This window comes from Muntiacus reevesi, chromosome 21, assembly GCF_963930625.1.
Source record: "Muntiacus reevesi chromosome 21, mMunRee1.1, whole genome shotgun sequence".
Classification (NCBI taxonomy): Eukaryota; Metazoa; Chordata; class Mammalia; order Artiodactyla; family Cervidae; genus Muntiacus; species Muntiacus reevesi.
In genome coordinates this window covers 16999156-17018310 of record NC_089269.1, presented here as the reverse complement: position 1 = coordinate 17018310, position 19155 = coordinate 16999156, and the positions used below count along the sequence as shown (strand labels likewise).

The 19155-nt window shown below is 37.6% G+C and overlaps 1 protein-coding gene across 1 annotated transcript in view; it reads right to left on the bottom strand.

Moving 5' to 3' along the window:
* PROS1 (protein S) overlaps positions 1-19155 on the bottom strand; it is a 68665-nt gene that overhangs the window by 23685 nt on the left and 25825 nt on the right. Inside the window, exons 3-7 of the mRNA XM_065913577.1 lie at positions 17341-17365; positions 12728-12814; positions 9898-10020; positions 9605-9736; positions 1738-1863 (exon numbers count right to left, since the gene is read on the bottom strand). Of these exons, the coding sequence (XP_065769649.1) occupies positions 1738-1863; positions 9605-9736; positions 9898-10020; positions 12728-12814; positions 17341-17365 (493 nt within the window). The remainder of the gene's footprint in view (positions 1-1737; positions 1864-9604; positions 9737-9897; positions 10021-12727; positions 12815-17340; positions 17366-19155) is intronic.

Here is a 19155-nt window from a genome sequence, read left to right as displayed (position 1 = left end):
GTAATAAGATGTTTCAGCTTAGAAACACTTTAGAAATATGTAAGATCATTGAACTTTGAGATGAATATACCCTGTGATCTTTGAAAATTCCCAAACTCAAACACTGCTATAGCATAGTCTCCCCTTAAAATGAGAACCCCTTTGAATGTCTTAAAATAAAACCCCAAAATTAGTGAGCCCTCAATACTACTGAAATTGAATAGCATAACTAAAGTAAAAAAATATTGTATATATGCATGTCACATCTATTTCTGCTTTACTGACTATGCCAAAGCCTTCGACTGTGTGGATCACAATAAACTGTGGACAATTCTGAAAGAGATGGGAATACCAGACTATCTGACCTGCCTCTTGAGAAACCTGTATGCAGGTCAGGAAGCAACAGTTAGAACTGGACATGGAACCACAGACTGGTTCCACATAGGGAAAGGAGTGCGTCAAGGCTATATATTGTCACCCTGCTTGTTTAACTTATATGCAGAGGACATCATGAGAAACGCTGGGCTGGATGAAGCACAAGCTGGAATCAAGATTGCTGGGAGAAATATCAATAACCTCAGATATGCAGATGACACCACCCCTATGGCAGAAAGTGAAGAGGAACTAAAAAGCCTCTTGATGAAAGTGAAAGAGGAGAGTGAAAAAGTTGGCTTAAAGCTCAACATTCAGAAAACTAAGATCATGGCATCTGGTCCCATCACTTCATGGCAAATAGATGGGGAAACGTGGAAACAGTGGCACATATCTTATACATGTATTTTGCCATAATAGAAAAATTACTATTAATTTGATTAGTTTTAGTCATGATATTAGGCTTCCCTGGTGGCTCAGCTGGTAAAGAATCCACCTGCAATGGGGGAGACCTGGGTTCGATCCCTGGGTTGGGAATGTTCCCTGGAGAAAGGAAAGGATACCCACTTCAGTATTCTGGCCTGGAGCATTCCATGGACCATATAGTTCATGGGGTTGCAGAGAGTCTGACAATGACTGAGAAATTTTCACTTTCACTTTCAGTCATGATATTAAACTCACTTTAAAATTTTTTAAAAAAACCAGAGGAGGATGTGAGATAATTTGTACATATCCATGATTTAAAAAAAATAACCCTATGATACATCTAAGCTACCTGGACAGCAGCACTGGAGTCAAATGAAGTAATCACAAGCTTCAAGGAGCTCTCCCAAATCCAGACACAGACATCCCTAATCACTGCTTCTCACGGTTTTAAAGCTTGGCTCTCATCTGGTTATAATGAGATTTTCTTTTTATATATATTTAATTACAATGGAGTTAGGTCATTTACTATTTTACAATAAAATGACAGACTTAAACACACACAGAAAATCATTGAAAAGCCTGGCATAAAACCAAAGATTTCTAACCACCTTGTTTTAAACTTGTTTTCCTTTCTCTCTCGTGTCTGTGTGTCTGTGTTTCCTTTCAGCTGCTTTTTATTTTTGAATATTATGTGTTTCTTTTGCTTCTATCATATATGGGAGGTCTGTAATTCAAATACAGCTTAGAGGGCCATCAGATTGCACAGCACTGATCATGCATGCGTCTTACATACTTTTAATCTGGAAGGAAGCCCTCACCACCCAACTGATCAAATCACAGCATGGATTTTCCCACCTGAGAAAATCTGATTACTGATATCAAGGAGAACCAATGCTTCTCACTTCAAATCAGGGTGCCACTTCACCCCCTTCACCGCCAATAATACCAGCAGAACTTTACCGTCACAAGACTTTGATACGGGATTGTATTTGTAGCCTTCAGCACATTCACATTCAAAGTCTCCTGGGATGTTCTTGCACACAGCTGTGCCACAAATGCTTGGCTTTAAAACGCATTCATCCACATCTACAAATGAAACAAGTATATTAAAAAATTTTTTCCCATACCAGAAGACACTAGCAAAGAACCCTTGATTTGTGTTTCCTGGGTCTAGTTTCATATATCTAATAAGACAACAAAGTGGATTGGAAATAACAAAATATTAAATCTATCATCATGTTTTAGTTCACTTAATACAGTTTCTTTCTACAAATGCATAGGGAATTTGATTGGTGTCTGCTATTTCCTTGTAATCATGTAAAAGAAAAAAAGGCTTTAATTATTTTCTTATCTACCAGGTTACAGTATGAAAATAAATTGAAGAGACTCATCATATTCTTAACATGTATTCCTAAACACATGTTTCTGAAATATGGTCTTAAAAGCTTATCTACACTGAAAAAAAAAAAAGCTTATTTACTCTGTATTATCACAAATATAAAAAATAGGATAAAAATGAGATGGCTCATCACTCTTACACCTTTCCTTTGGAAATGGACAATAGCTAAATCTGCATACTACTATTATGGCTTAAATTATTCAAGAGTGATTCAAATTTAAAATGGGACTGGGTAAGGTCTTCAATTATTTATGAAGCCACAGCTAATCCAGGATAAATTTTAACATTAAATTAATATTTCTGAAATCTGAAATTGCAACTAGTTACTGAATAATTGACTGTGAAAAAAACAAGTGATAGAAATAGTTCAATAGAAATATAATTATTATAGTGAACTTTTCTCATCTGTAAAGAAAGCTGAGCACCGAAGAATTGATGCTTTTGAACTGCAGTGTTGGAGAAGACTTGAGAGTCTCTTGAACAGCAAGGAGATCCAACCAGTCCATCCTAAAGGGCATCAGTCCTGAATATTCATTGGAAGGACTAATGCTGAAGTTGAAACTCCAATACTTTGGCCACCCTGATTTGAAAAACTGACTCATTTGAAAAGACCCTGATGCTGGGAAAGATTGAAGGCGAGAGGAGAAGGGGACAATAGAGGATGAGATGGTTGGATGGGATCACCGACTCAATGGACATGAGTTTGAGTAAACTCCGGGAGTTGGTGATGGACAGGGAGGCCTGGCGTGCTGCAGTCCATGGGGTCGCAGAGAGTTGGACACAACTAAGCGACCGAACTGAATCGAACTTTCTCATCTGTACTCTCTCGGGAAAGACAAGCTCAGAATGAAACCTAGATTATCTACTTAAAAAAGCTGATAGTTTAATTTTTCCACAAATTGACCAAATTTTCAGACATTTCTCTATTTAAAATAACCTGCACAAAAAATAAATGATTCAATTTACTGTGGCAAGTAAATTTTCCTGTATCTTGCTTGTATCAATGTCAGTATCCTGTATGTTATAAGGTACTATAGTTTTGCAAGTATTCCTGTCTGGGGAAATTGGATAAAGGGTACATGGGATGTCTTTTATTACTTCTTACAACTGCATGTAAATCTATAATTACTTCAAAAAATACTTAATTTAAAAAAAAAGAGCTATAAAATCCATATTTTTAACAGGAAATAAAAACACAACTAAATTTATTTGATTTGAGGAATATTACAAGAACTCCTTTAAATTATATGAGTGTGGGTTATAGTATATACATTTTATGACTCTACACTGACATCTAATATCCGATGAAAAATTTTATTCTTGCATTTTTGGAAATTTACTGGCAACTTAATCCCAACCAAATTCACATTTTAAATAAAGGCCCTGTTGTAACAATTGTATATATATTCTTCTACTAATTGTGTACTTTATTGCTTATGTATCGTGAACAAAACACTATGTAAATGAACCATACTAAAACATATGTACTGATAACAGAGACCATCATTTCTTTTTTCTTTTTTTTTTAAGCCTTTAAAAATTTTATTGTATTTCATCTAATTTTTTTTTAATTTTTTTTTTTTTATTAGTTGGAGGCTAATTACTTCACAACATTTCAGTGGGTTTTGTCATACAGTGACATGAATTAGCCATGGAGTTACACGTATTCCCCATCCCGATCCCCCCTCCCACCTCCCTCTCCACCCGATTCCTCTGGGTCTTCCCAGTGCACCAGGCCCGAGCACTTGTCTCATGCATCCAACCTGGCCTGGTGATCTGTTTCACTACAGATAATATACATGCTGTTCTCTCGAAACATCCCACCCTCGCCTTCTCCCCCAGAGTCCAAAAGTCTGTTCTGTACATCTGTGTCTCTTTTTCTGTTTTGCATATAGGGTTATCGTTACCATCCTTCTAAATTCCATATATATATGTGTTAGTATGCTGTAATGTTCTTTATCTTTCTGGCTTACTTCACTCTGTATAATGGGCTCCAGTTTCATCCATCTCATTAGAACTGATTCAAATGAATTCTTTTTAACGGCTGAGTAATATTCCATGGTGTATATGTACCACAGCTTCCTTATCCATTCATCTGCTGATGGGCATCTGGGTTGCTTCCATGTCCTGGCTATTATAAACAGTGCTGCGATGAACACTGGGGTGCACGTGTCTCTTTCAGATCTGGTTTCCTCAGTGTGTATGCCCAGGAGTGGGATTGCTGGGTCATATGGCAGTTCTATTTCCAGTTTTTTTTTTAAGAAATCTCCACACTGTTTTCCATAGTGGCTGTACTAGTTTGCATTCCCACCAACAGTGTAAGAGGGTTCCCTTTTCTCCACACCCTCTCCAGGATTTATTGCTTGTAGACTTTTGGATAGCAGCCATCCTGACTGGCGTGTAATGGTACCTCATTGTAGAGGCCATCATTTCTAAGAGAACTTTTGGTTAATGTGTATTAACTCAATGGCTAAGGATTAAATTGCTCTAAATTAAAATGAAAATAATAAATTCTTTAGCAGCACAAATTCTTTCAAGTATTTAGATGTTCAAGTACAAATGAGTATTATTTGCTTATGGAATGCATAGGGTATCCTTTCGTTATGATGATTTTCTGTAACTAGTGTTCTATTGATACTGGTATTCTAAATATCTACCTCAAACACCTTCAAATAGGCAAACAAGAAAAATATATAATCTAAAACTGTATAATTGCTCATAAGAAATTGTTAGTTTATGCAGTTCACCTTAAAGTCACTTAACTACACTTTAAATGATAGCACAGTAAATTACAGAATGATCTTGGTTCATTTCCAAGGCAAACCATTCAAATCACAGTAATCCAGGTCTATGCTCCAACCACTAATACTGAAGTAGATGAAGTTGAACGGTTCTATGAAGACCTACAAGACCTTTTAGAACTAACAGCAAAAAAAAAAAAAAGTCCTTTTCATCATAGTGGACAAGAATGCAAAAGTAGGAAGTCAAGTGATATCTGGAGTAATAGGCAAGTATGGCCTTGAGTACAAAATGAAGCAGGGCAAAAGTTAACAGAGGTTTACCAAGAGAACTCACTGATAATAACAAACACCCTTTGCCAACAACCCAAAAGACGACTCTACAGGTGGACATAGCCAGAAGGTCAATACGAAAATCAGACTGGTCATATTCTTTGCAGCCGAAGATGAAGAAGCTCTATACAGTCAGCAAAACAAGACCAGGAAATGACCATGAACTCCTTATTGCAAAATTCAGATTTAAATTAAAAAAAAGTAGAGAAAACCCCATGGCCATTCAGGTATGGCCTAAATCAAATCCCATTTGATTATACAGTGGAAGTGACAAATAGATTTGAGGGACTAGATTTGATAGACAGTGCCTGAAGTACTATGGATGGAGGTTTGTAACACTGTACAGGATGTAGTGATCAAAACCATCCTCAAGAAAAAGAAAGGCAAAAAGACAAAATGGTTGTCTGAGGAGGCCTGACAAGTAGCTGAGCAAAGAAGAGAAGTGAAAGGAAAAGGGAAAATATACCTATCTGATTGCAGATCTCCAAAGAATAGCAAGGAGAGATTTTAAAAAAGCCTTCTTAAGTGAACAATGCAAAGAAATAGAGGAAAACAATAGAATAGGAAAGACTAGAGAACTCTTCAAGAAAATAAGAGCTACCTTGGGAATATTTCACGCAAAGATGTGCACAATAAAGGAAAGAAACAGTATGGACATAACAAAAGCAAAATATATTAAGAAGAGGTGGCAAGAATACACAGAAGAACTGTACAAGAAAGGTCTTAATTACCAGGATAACCATGATAGGGTGATCAACTCACCTAGAGCCAGACATCCGGGAGAGTGAAGTCAAGTGGGCCTTGGGAAGCATTACTATGAACTAAGTTAGTGGAGGTGATGGAACTCTGGCTGAGCTATTTCAAATCACAAAAGATGATGCTGTGAAAGTGCTGCACTCAATATGCCAGCAAATTTGGGAAACTTGGAAATGGCCATAGGATTGGAAAAGGTCAGTTTTTTCATTTCATCCCCAAAAAGGGAAATGCCAAAGAATATTCAAACTCTACACAATTGCACTCATTGAACTTGCTAGCAAGGTAATGCTCAACATCCTTCAAGTTAGGCTCCAGCAGTATATGAACTGAGAACTTCCAGATGTACAAGCTGAATTTAGAAAAAGCAGAGGAACCAGAGGGCTTCCCTTGTAGCTCAGTTGGTAAAGAATCTGCCTACAATGCAGGAGACCAGGTTCAATCCCTGGGTTGGAAGATCCCCTGGAGGAGGAAATGGCAACCCACTCCAGTATTATTGCCTGGAGAATCCTATAGACAGAAGAGCCTGGGTTACAGTCCATGGGGTCACAGAGAGTTGGACACACCTGAGTGAATAAACCACCATTTGGAGGAACCAGAGATCAAGTTGCCAACATCCACTGAAACATAGAAAAAGCAAGGGAATTCCAGAAAAACATCTACTTCTGCTTCATTGACTATGCTAAAGCCTTTGACTTGGTGGATCACAACAAACTGAGGAAAATTCTTAAAAAGATGGGAATACCAGACCATCTTACTTGCCTCTTGAGAAACCTGTATGCAGGTCAAGAAGCAACAATCAGAATCGGACATAGGACAACAGACTGGTTCCAAGTTGGGAAAGGAGTACGTTAAGGCTGTATCATCACCCTGCTTACTTAACTTATATGCAGAGCATATCATGGGAAATGCTGGGCTGGATGAAGCCCAAGCTGGATCAAGATTACGGGGAGAAATATCAACCTCAGATATGCAAATGACACCACCTTAATGGCAGAAAGTCAAGAGGAATTAAAGAGCCTCCTGATGAAAGTGGGGTTCCTCTTGCGGCTCTGGTGGTAAAGAATCTGCCTGCAATGCAAGAGACCTGGATTTGATCCCTGGGTTGAGAAGATCCGCTGGTGAGGGGAAAGGCTACCCACTCCAGTATTCTGGCCTGGAGAATTCCATGGACTGTATAGTCCATGGGATCGCAAAGAGTCAGAAACGCCTGAGCAACTTTCACTGGGCTTCCCTCATAAATCTGTCAGCAAAGAATCTGCCTGCAATGCAGGAGACCTGGGTCTGATTCCTGGGTGGGGAAGATCCCGTGGAGAAGGCAATGGCAACCCACGCCAGTATTCTTGCCTGGAGAATCCCATGGACCGAGGAGCCTGGCGGGCTACAGTCTGTGGGGTCCAAAGAGTTGGACACGACTGAGTGACTAAACTACTACAACTTGATGAAGGTGAAAGAGGAGAGTAAAGAAACTGGCTTAAAACTCAACATTCAAAAAATAAAGATTATGGCATTCATTCCCAACACTCATGGCCAACAGATGGGGAAACGATGGAAACAGTGACAGACTTTATTTTCTTGGGCTCCAAAATCACTTCGGATGGTGACTGTAGCCATGAAGTTAAAAGACATTTGCTCCTTGGAAGAAAAGCTATGACAAACCTAGACAGTGTATTAAAAAGCAGAGATATCACTTGGCTGACAAAGGTCGTCTAGTCAAAGTTATGGTTTTCCCAGTAGTCATGAATGGATGTGAGAGTTGGACCATGAAGGCTGAGCATTGAAGAATTGATGTTTTTGAACTGTGGTGTTGGAGAAGACTCTTGAGAGTCCCTTGGACTGCAAGGAGATCCAACCAGTCCATCCTAAAGGCGATTAGTCCTGAATATTCACTGGAAGAACTGATGGTGAAGCTGACGCTCCAATACTTTGGCTACCTGACGTGAAAATCCAACTCATTGGAAAAGACCTTGATGCTGGGAAAGACTGAGGCTGTAGGAGAAGAAGAGGGTGACAGAAGATGAGGTGGTTGGATGACATCATCGACTCAATGGACACGAGTTTGAGCAAACTCTGGGAGATAATAGACAGGGAAGCCTGGCGTGTTGCAGTCCATGGGGTTGCAAAATGTCAGACATGACTGGGCGGCTGAACAACAATAGCAAACTATGGTAAACACTACAGTGCAGTGAATAACAGACCACTCATTGAACATGAATTTAATTTAAGGATTTATGAAAGCAGACTATGAATAGAGTTGAACAAGATAACTTTACATTTTAACTTACTAAACTTTTTAACCTCATCACAAAAAGAGGAGAAGATGGGAAAGGGGTAGGGAGGAAGAGAGGGAAGAAGAAAGAAAAGAAAGGAAAGAAGAAAAAAAAGGAAGGAAGAAAGAAGAGAAGAAAGAAAAACTTGCTCCCATTTTCTAAAGGTAACTCCGGGCTGGAAAATGTCATGTTTAGTTACCCACATACCTAGCACTTATATCTGAAGATTTAGTAAAAGACAGTTAAGCAATCTAATGGAAAAGATATCATGCAGAAAAAAGAAACACAAAATTTGGGGGAAAAAATATTTCTTGTTTTTTTAAATTTATCTATTTTTTATTGAAGGATAATTACTTTATAGAATTCTGCTGTTTTCTGTCAAACCTCAACATGAATCAAACATAGGTATATATATATATCCCCTCCCTTTTGAAACTCCCGCCCATCTCCCTCCCACCCTTCTAGGTTGATCCAGAGCCCTTGTTTGAGTTTCCTGAGCCAAACAGCAAATTCCCATTGACTATCTATTTTACATATGGTGATGTAAGTTTCCATGTTATTCTTTCCATACATCTCACCCTCTCTGCCCCCTCCCTGTGTTCATAAGTCTATTCTCTATGTCTGTTTCTCCATTGTTGCCCTGTAAATAAATTTAAAAAGAAACACACTAGCAAAATGACTTAAAAAGCTAAATTAACTGACAGGAATTATTTAGGTCTGAAATTTTTTAAAAAAAGTTATGACCAGTGATGTGATCTTAAATGTATAAAGAAAAAGAAAAACCAGAGTTTCATCTTTTTCAAAAACACAACAGGAAATGAGGTGCAGGATGGAGGGTTTATACTGGAAATTAGAAAGGTATTTCTGACAAGGAAATATAAAATACAATGAAGTTGCTAAGGATTATGGTGATTTATTTGTAAACTGTAGATCTTATTGAAATAAAGGATATAATAATAATAATACTACAGAGTCTGGAAGAAATAGGATCAACAATGATTTTGCAAATACTGTAGTATGCGAAGACTTGCATTAAAACTTCACTTTATCACCATATAATGAAACTCTTCATTAAAACATGTGCATGTATCAATACACACATACATACACAATAAGAAAACAACAAAATACTCTGAAATAAAAAAATACCCCATCAACAATAAACTAGAGGCAGTCCCACAGAATCACCGGCTTCAAGGTGGATAATAATGTATACTTATTATAAACACTTAAAACTCAAGAGTTTTCTGTGAATTGCCTGGGGAGATTCCTCTAACTGAATTTTTGCTCTTACACAGAAAATACCTTTTTTTATTCTACCTTTTTACTCTTACCTTTGCAGTCCTTTTTATTTGAAAGCATTACAAAACCATTTTTACAGGAACAGTGGTAACTTCCAGGTGTGTTTACACAAATCTGGCTGCAACCTCCATTTACATTTGCAGGATCTTTGCATTCATTTATATCTAAAAAGGAGAAAACAGAGTACTTTCAAAGTAATAAAGCCTTCTGAGAACTTTTCAGGAAGTCAATTCAGATTGGGTATGTTATAAATACCATACCCATATGGGTATGTTATAAATACCATATAGCATACCCAATACCCTGCTGGGTATGCGATACATACCAGATTCACACTTTTCTCCTTGCCAACCTGATTTACAAATGCAAGTGAAGGTCGCTTGGCCATCTTTGCAGCTCAAATATCCGTCTTCATTGCATGGCAGAGGATTACACTGGTCCGGAATGGCTAAAGGAAATACAAATCTATTTAATTTTTATAACACACCACAGTACAATAGAAATTTATGTCCTTTAATAGAAATCTCATGAACAAAGTCTGTGGTATGTGGAAAAAAATACTTAGTCCTTCAAATACTATTTCAAGAAGAAACGTGGATCTATTAAACTTTTATAATTATTTCTGCAAAAGGAAGCTACTTTTTGTTTAAGTCCACTCTTTTTTAAAATAATTTTATTTATTTATTTATTTTTGGCTCTGCTGGATCTTCGTTGCTGAACTTGGACCTTTTTCTAGTTGCTGGGAGCAACGGCTACTCTAGTGATGTCGCCCAGGCTTCTCATTGCAGTGGCTTCTCTAGTTGCAGGGCAGGGACTCGACTGTGGGCTTCAGTAGTTGCAGTTCCCAGGCTCTAGAGCACAAACCCAATAGTTGTGGTGCCCAGGCTTAGCTGCTATTTGCATGTGGAATCCTGGATCAGGGATCGAACCTTTATCTCTAGCATTGGCAGGCGGATTCTTTACCACTGAGTCACCAGGGAAGCCCCACAACTACTTTTATATTTGCAAATATACACAATAGTTAATAATTGCAATTTAATAGTCTTTTTATATATCACCTTATTTGATCCTTAAAACAATTACATGACGCAGGCAGAACAATAAAACTATTCAGTTCCAATAAAAAAATTTGAGACTTCCAATTTAGGATCATATAGAATAACAGAGGGCCTTTCCTGGTGGCTCAGACTGTAAAGAATCCACCCGCAATGCAGGAGACCTGGGTTCGATCCTGGACTTGGGAAGATCCCCTGGAGTAGGGCATAGCAACCCACCCCAGTATTCTTGTCTGGAGAATCCCCATGGAAAGAGGAGCCTGGTGGGCTACAGACCATGGGGTCTCAAAAATCAGACACGATTGAGTGACGAAGCACAGAACAGAATAACAGGGACCAGATTTATTCTCCTGCTTTAAGTAAACAGAACTCTAGTCAAATGGTTTTCAGACATTGGGCAACAGGCAGCAGAATACTGTGATTTTTAAGGCAAGGATATTTCTTTCATAAAATGTCACAGCACTTTATCACTATCTTAAATGATATGTCCATTTGTTTCTTGATTTATTTATGGTCTCTCTCACCTCACTAGACACTGCAATGGTTCCTGGCTCCTGCATATTCTCATACCTGTTTCTCTAGCTTTCCTAGCCAACTCTGAAAAGTCCTTTCATCTTTCCTTTTACATTTTCCTTTCCTTAAGTTAGCAAAGCAAACTGTTAATTGCAAACAAAAACAAAATTTTATTTTAATTTAACTAAAATCTAATCACTGAACTTTTCAAAAAAGTCCCCATGAAAGCAAGTTTTCTGAAAATTATTAGCAATTTATTAGGTATTAGTTATGTGTGTGTGCTGAGTTGCTCAGTCATGTCTGACTCTTTGTGACCCCATGGATTATAGCCCACCAGGCTCCTCTGTCCATGAGAATTCTCCAGGCAAGAATACTGAGTACACTGCCATTTCCTTCTCCAGGGGATCTTTCCAACCCAGGGATCAAACCCGCATCTCTTGTGTCTCCTGCACAGGCAGGCGGATTCAGTACCACCGGGATATCTGGGAAGTCCAGATATTAGTTAAAATAATAGAAAACAGGTTAGTCAAGAAATTATAAAATTATTTTTCTGTCCTTTGGTAAATTAAAAAAATAAAGTATGAATTAAATATACATGTTCAGGCGAACTGTTTTACTTGTGAAGTTACAACTAATTTTGAATTATAGAAAATGCAGATAAGTGAATATCTCAATAGTACCAATGCTGCATGTAAAATATTCACTGCACAAACATCCCAATTTACATGTTTCAATTTCACTTTTGTCTCTGCATGTCAGGAAATTGATAAACTAGAGACAAATAATTTACCAGATTTATCACTAGGCCTTACGTGAACTTCAGAGGGAAAAGGCTAATTTGATATCACAATATTTTACACATTTATATCCACATTTATACCAAATGTGGTATACCAATAATTATACCAATAATTCCACATTTCCACATTTATACCAAAAGTCAGAAAAATAAATGTGGCTCCCCTGTGATCTATTAGTCAACTGTAACATTTGGTCATAAGTACATGATTAAGCAAAAACAGTCAAAAAGCTCTTGGGAATAAAATTCTGAAGCCAATGATGTAAAGCTTGGCAAACAAGGACCACTTCAATTTAAAAATAAGCTAGAAAACTCATTTTAAGCACATTTACATCTAAAAACACATTCCTCCAGGGAGTTCCCTGGCAGTCCAATGGTTAGGGATCTTCCTTGCTGTGGCCTGGGTTCAATCCCTGGTGGGGGAACTCAGATCCCACAGGCTGTGCAACATGGCCAAAAAGAAGAAAAGAATTCATCTTGTACATTTCTGCTACATACACATTATATGATACTTAAAAGTTTAAACTAAGTGAATAATAAACAAATAAACACTGAAAGAAATAATTATTTGGCCAATTTGATCCAGTGCTAGAGCCATTGGCATACCCCCTCCCCCCCAATATACACTATTCCTCAAATGTGTTTTGAGAAAACTTCCTCACTTGGCCTACAGCCAGCTCTTCAAGGGCTCATTTGTTGATTTTTAAACAGCAGTTATATTTATACGGTGTACTTTACTTGCAGGTTTTTGTCATTTTGTTTTTTAAACTGATGGTAGAAGTGTTTACCATTGACACAGCTCCTCAGGTCAGGGTAAGTATTAGTCGACAGACGCGCAGTAGTGAATAACCCAGCTCTGAAAGAGCCAAGACAACCTGTAAAACACAAACAAGTGTCATCTTAGAGCCGAAACACTTCACTTGATCTGAAATCATGGTAGAAATTACCCAGAGCAATAGGATATTTATGCTTCTGTGTATTGACATGATTCAGCAATCAAAATGCCAATCCTAAATGTCTCCATCCACCTTTTTGAAAAATCAAAAATCTACAAGCAAGATTGCAATATATACACAATCATAAAAAACATATTTATAGGAGCTTCTCTTTGGAAAAGAACCTTAAAGCCAGAAGGGGAAAATATCTTGGATTAGCAAAGAAATTTATTGCCACATAAATCTATGTTCTTAATTCTGTAGCAGAGACCTAAAATCACCCTCAAATTTGTAGACCACAGCCTAATTTAGAAATCGTCTATTATTAAGTGAATAGAATGAGTTGAGTGTTTCTGATTGTTGTAGGCAACTTCCAATTCTTCCAATGTTGCATAGAGATTAATAAAATAATGTTTGTATCAATCAATATTACAAAGCAGGCTTACTTTATTCATTTTATTTCTCAATACAACTTTGTGAAATTAGATCCAGCAATCTGGCAGAAATAAGAAGAAAAATAGAAATAAAATACGTATGGACTTTAACCAGGGGTCATTTAAGACCAACAACATAACATTTCTTCACAGCCACTGAAGACAACACTGTATATATCAGTTCATTGTACAGACAGGTGTTAAGTGCTCACTTGCTAAGTTCTGTCTAACTCTTTGCAACCACATGGACTGTAGCCCACCAGCCTCCCGTCCACAGGATTTCCCAGGACAGGTACAGATGGTCACTAACCCACTAAAAAGGTGGTGCTTTGGTTATCTTTTGCTGAGTAAAGACTCCCAAAATTAGTGGCTTATAAAATAATCATTTTATATCTCTTATGATCTATGTATCAAATATTTAGAAAGGGTTTATTTACTTAAACTGTCTCTGCTGCACACAGGACCAGTCAGGGTGGCTGGGCTGGAAGACCCACTTTCTGGATGACTTTTCACTCACACGTTTAACAGCGCAGGCTTTTGGCATCTCTCTCTCCACGCGGTATATGCCATGCTTCAGGGCTTCTCCACAAGGTTGCGTTTCCCTGAGTACGCAGTCCTAAAGGGGCTCTGCTTTCATGGTACTTAGCTTCCAAGAGGAAGAAGAAAGAAGCTGCCAGGCCAGTTAAGAGGCACTGTGTCACTTCCATCATGGTCTGTTGATCAGAGCAGTCTCAGGGACCACCCAGATTTGGGGGAGGGGGAAAAGGATAGATTCCACATAGTGATGGGAAAGTGGCAAGGTGACACTGCAGAAGAATATGTGAGATGGGACATATTTTTGCAGTAATCTTTGGAGGACACAGTTTATTACAGGTGGGGGCAAAGGCTCATTTTGAAGTCTGTGTGTATATTCCTTTTCTACTGCTTTTGTGACAAATCATCACAATGTCACCAGCTCAAAATAACACAAATTTATTCTTTTACAGTTACAGGGATCAGAAGACTAAAATCAAGGTGTTGGTAGGACTGTGTTCCTTCTAAAGACTCTAAGGGAGAATCTATTTGCTCTGTTTCTTCAGCTTCCACAAGCTACCAGCATTCCTTGGCTCATGGCTCCAACCTCGTATCCTTCTCAACTCTTGCTTCATTGTCATATATCTTACTACGAATCTGATCTCCTGCCTCCCTTATATAAGAATGCTTATAACTACACTAAATAATGTCCTCATCTCAAGATCCTTAACTTAAATCTTCAAAAATAACAATTAAGGTAACATTCAGAGGTTCTAAAGGTAGGACGTGAACATTTTTGGAGGAGGGCAGTCACTATTTAGCCTACCAAGGTAGGTTATAATATTTTCCCATAAAAACAATACTTACACTTACATTGTAGTCTTTCTGGAGACCCAGTGAGACCTAGGCAATCTTAGGTTTGAGTATTCTTTCCCTGAATTCATTTGTTCCTCCTCTTGAATCACCCACTCCCAGAATTATCTTACTCTAGTGTGAACATTTCATTAGGATTCTGGCGTGTAAGAAAGGCTCATTTTGCAGTTCTGGACAAATCTGACAGCCAAAATTCAAAACCCTTAAGCTAGAGATTCAGGTGAAATGCTTCATATGATGATTAGGACCCCAGGCCAGACTACAAAGTATGTTTAACCCATAAACCACCTTATATATGAGTCCATACTAATACATTGATAACATTTTTTTGGAATTTTTTTTTCTAATTTTTTTAAATTACAGCGTGAAGAGTAGGTTGCAGGGTTACTCAAAGCAGTGTAATCCTATCCCTTACTTTCCCATTTCTCTTATTGTCCAAGAGGAATGCAGGAAGTGGGAGAGAATGAGTAGAAAGGTGAGAACTGGAGAGAGATCCTCTTAGCTTTTGTAGCCTGCAGCAGAAGCTCTCCCAAGAACTGGAACTAGGAATAGAAACCTGGGCCATCATGGAGGGAAGCCTAAGAAAGAGGCACTTTCAGGAGAAGTTCCAGTGGTCAGGACAGAACACACTAGAAAGAAATCTTGGTTCTAGACTATGACCGCTCCTATACCCATACTGCCATACGATTATCTTTTGTAACATTTTATGATTATATTTTATTTTATCATCTTTATTTTATGATTATAAATCCAATCTCTGTTGGGTTTATAGTAGTTCCCCCCTGTAACCTACATTTTGTGTTTTGGAATTTCTTCTTTCCCTTTTTTTCTTTTTCCTTGTTTATTCTTGCCAGAGGTTCATCTAGCTTACTTCCCTTACTTTGCCTTTTCAAAGAATGAGATTTTCTTCTGTTAATCCTCTCTTTGTTTTCCATTTTAACTTATTTCCATCCCTATTTTTGTTATTTCCTTATTTTTTTGTTACTCAGGGTTTTCTCTGTTATACTTTTAAAACTTTGCTTGATTTGAATGCTCAGGTTCTTTTGAAAATTCCCAAAGTGTCCTCTTAGCAGAAGTCAGCACCCCAGGTCTCCACACACACAGTGGGTCAGGCAGCCTTCAGGCTATCCGTTGACTTCTCACATTTCTTGACCTTTTTTCCCCTTATATTTTGTTATTATTAGTGCCTGGAATAGCTATTGTTTCTTTCGAGATGATTTTAAGGGAAGTCAGCAGTCTGAACTAATCCACCAGTTTGGCAAGAACTAAAAACTAAAAGCTATTTCTGATGTTTACATTTTGGCTCAGAATGTAGCATGCTTCCCAAAAAGTTTTTCTCTCATAAATTTAATCATCCATTTAATCAGGTGATATTTTACAGGCCTACACAGATGGCAGAGTTGCTTACTCTATTTTCTAAGGAAAAGAACACAATTTAAAAACTTACCTTTAAAAAAAAATAAATAAAAACTTACCTTTATATAATGAGGCCCTGAGTATTTTTGCCCAAATTCCATGTTTTCTGTGTAGTGCATGGAGGATGTGGATAGACTAACATGTTTCCTGAACTCTTACAACTCTAAATGCAAACCCTGTCCAAAAAATACGTAATAGTGATCTAATTTCTTGGGTGACATTATCTCACTGTAAGGAGCTCCCAGCATGAACTGTGGTAATTACTGAAATTACTATTAGGTTTACCAGTGACAGGATTATAAACATTTCTTTTTCCCAATTAGGAACACTGGCCTACAAAATATACACATCAAAGGACAAAAAGGTTTTAACTAAGGTAGAGCATTTCTGTTCTCAACGGTGGAATTCATCACAAATAACCAAATAAAGACCAAAATATAAAATGTGACTCAAAAATAAGTCATAGTAAAAAAAAGTCATACTTTTTTTTTTAAACTATATAAATCGGTTGAATGCTACTTTACATTTGAAGAAAATTCGACATAATTTTTAAAAATCTATCTAATTCATGTGTCTATTTGGTATTCCCAATAGCTCTGAAGTTAGAAAATAAAGTTACAACATAATGTAATACAGAAACTAAAAAGTTAAATAAGTTGCCTAATCTGACACAGCTGAAACTTTTAGGTCTGAGACTAGAGCCCACATCATATTATTATTATTTTTCTTAGGACTTTGGCTTTTCTATTATGCTGCCAAATAAGACAGGCAAAGAAAAGTGAAAGTTGGCTGCTGCTGCTGCTAAGTCGCGTCAGTCGTGTCCGACTCTGTGCGACCCCATAGACGGCAGCCCACCAGGCTCCCCCGTCCCTGGGATTCTCCAGGCAAGACCACTGGAGTGGGTTGCCATTTCCTTCTCCAATGCATGAAAGTGAAAAGGGAAAGTGAAGTCGCCCAGTCGTGTCCGACTCGTAGCGACCCCATGGACCGCAGCCTATCAGGCTCCTCCATCCATGGGATTTTCCAGGCAAGAGTACTGGAGTGGGGTGCCTACATGTCTTTAAATAAAAGGACACCAAGGATAGCAAATCAGTATAAAGAATGAGATCTTACTCCCAAGGCTAATGAAACTGTATGGTGTAGAATATATATAAACGGAGGATTGGACTTCATCATATTTAAGTTTTCTATCATTTCTAAGATTATATGATTGAGATCCTTTAAACTTACCTAAATATTTTGGATAAAAATATTCCTAGAAAAAAAAAGAAAAAATATACCTTAACAAAGCTAAATTTCACTATAAAGTTAACATTTAATTTTAAAACATGTTTTTATAGTAAAGATGCAATAAATTACATATAACTGTCATTTTCACATTATAATATAACATTTTTTCTATCGTAAAAGGTACACCAGAAGTATATGGCTAATAGCATTAAGCCAATAAAATGCTTTTAGGCTTAAAGCAATACTGATCAACTAAATCATGCTTCAAAGACTTCTAAACTGAAAACAGGTTCTATTGAATATGTTAAATGTGACTACATATGCCCCCTTTTTGTAAATCCTTTAATTTTTCCATGATGATTAGATACCCATTTGATATATTTGACTTCATGTTGATTACACACACACCAGGTTAATTGCTGAATAACAGTAGCATAATTTGAATTGAAGTGGACATTTATCTTTTAGCATCTTACGTACATGTAATACCTTACTTATAAACTGGTGATGTACCAAGAAATTTTTCTGTAGATCAGTAATTTGGACTAAGGAATATACTTTACCAAAAGGAGAAAAATGTTATCAATGAATTTCTGATGGAAAGGTCCCCAGGCTGGTCCATGAAAGCCTTCTTAAGTCATAAAATATCTAACGTGCAGCGCTAACAGCATAAGAACTCCTCATGAGAAACCAACGTTTCTACACAAAAACAACCTCAAGTACAGAGTATAACTTTCATTCAGGATACAATTAACGTCCTTATTCCTTCCTCCTCTCACATATAAACCTACACAACACTTATCTACTAGTTTCTAAGAATGAGATCCAACCACTAAGCTATTCAGACATTGATACTGTCCTCTATAGCAGCGATACCCAATCTTTTTGGCACCAGGGACCGGTTTCATGGAAGACAATTTTTCTTCTAGACCAAGGGAGTGGGGATGGTTTCAGGATGATTCAAATGTATTACGTTTATTGTGCATTTTATTTCTGTTATTATTACTTCAGTTCTACCTCAGATCATCAGGCATTAGATCCCAGAGGTTGGGGAACCCCTGTTCTACAGAAAAAAGCCAGGACATGGGTAACGATGAATGGGTTCAACAAGAGATAATGTAATGGGGAAAGGATTACATTAGGGACAATGGGGGATAAGCAAAAAGGTGGTGACTGGGAGTGTGGACTAGGGTATGGGGGATGTAGACAGGGAGTGTTTGGGAACGGAAAGAAAGTGAGAAACAATAACAAATGCTTTTTCTTTCATTTCTCCCATTTCTTCCTCACTCTCACCATCATCTCTTTTTCTTCTATCAGTAACACCATTATCAGAATGAGTGGAGGAGGGAAGCATATAAACGAGTTTCTTTTCTCCACTCTTTCCCTCCCCTCCATGCGTCTTCTGTCTCATTGCCCATTTGCCACTCAGAGGTTAAACTATGAGAACATATTTAGTGTCAGAAATACATGCTTAAGGACTGATGGGTGATATACTAAAATGAAATCTTGGGCACACAGGCTTGTCTTAAAATGTTCCGGCAAAACAAAACAAAAATTAGAGTGAGTGGGGTACAGAATAGGCAGGACAAGAATAGCAGATGGTTGATAATCAGTGAAAAGAGAAGAAGTCGCTACTTTGGGATATAGTTTCAGTTTCCATAATAAAAAGAAACATTTATGTATATGTGTGTGGTGTGTGTATTTGCTTCCTACACAATAAGAGTGCACTGTTCCCTTGTGTGAAATAATATTTTTGCCTTGTCAATTGCTTTTCCACAAAAGACAGCAAAACTAAGAGAAACATTTGGTTTCAAT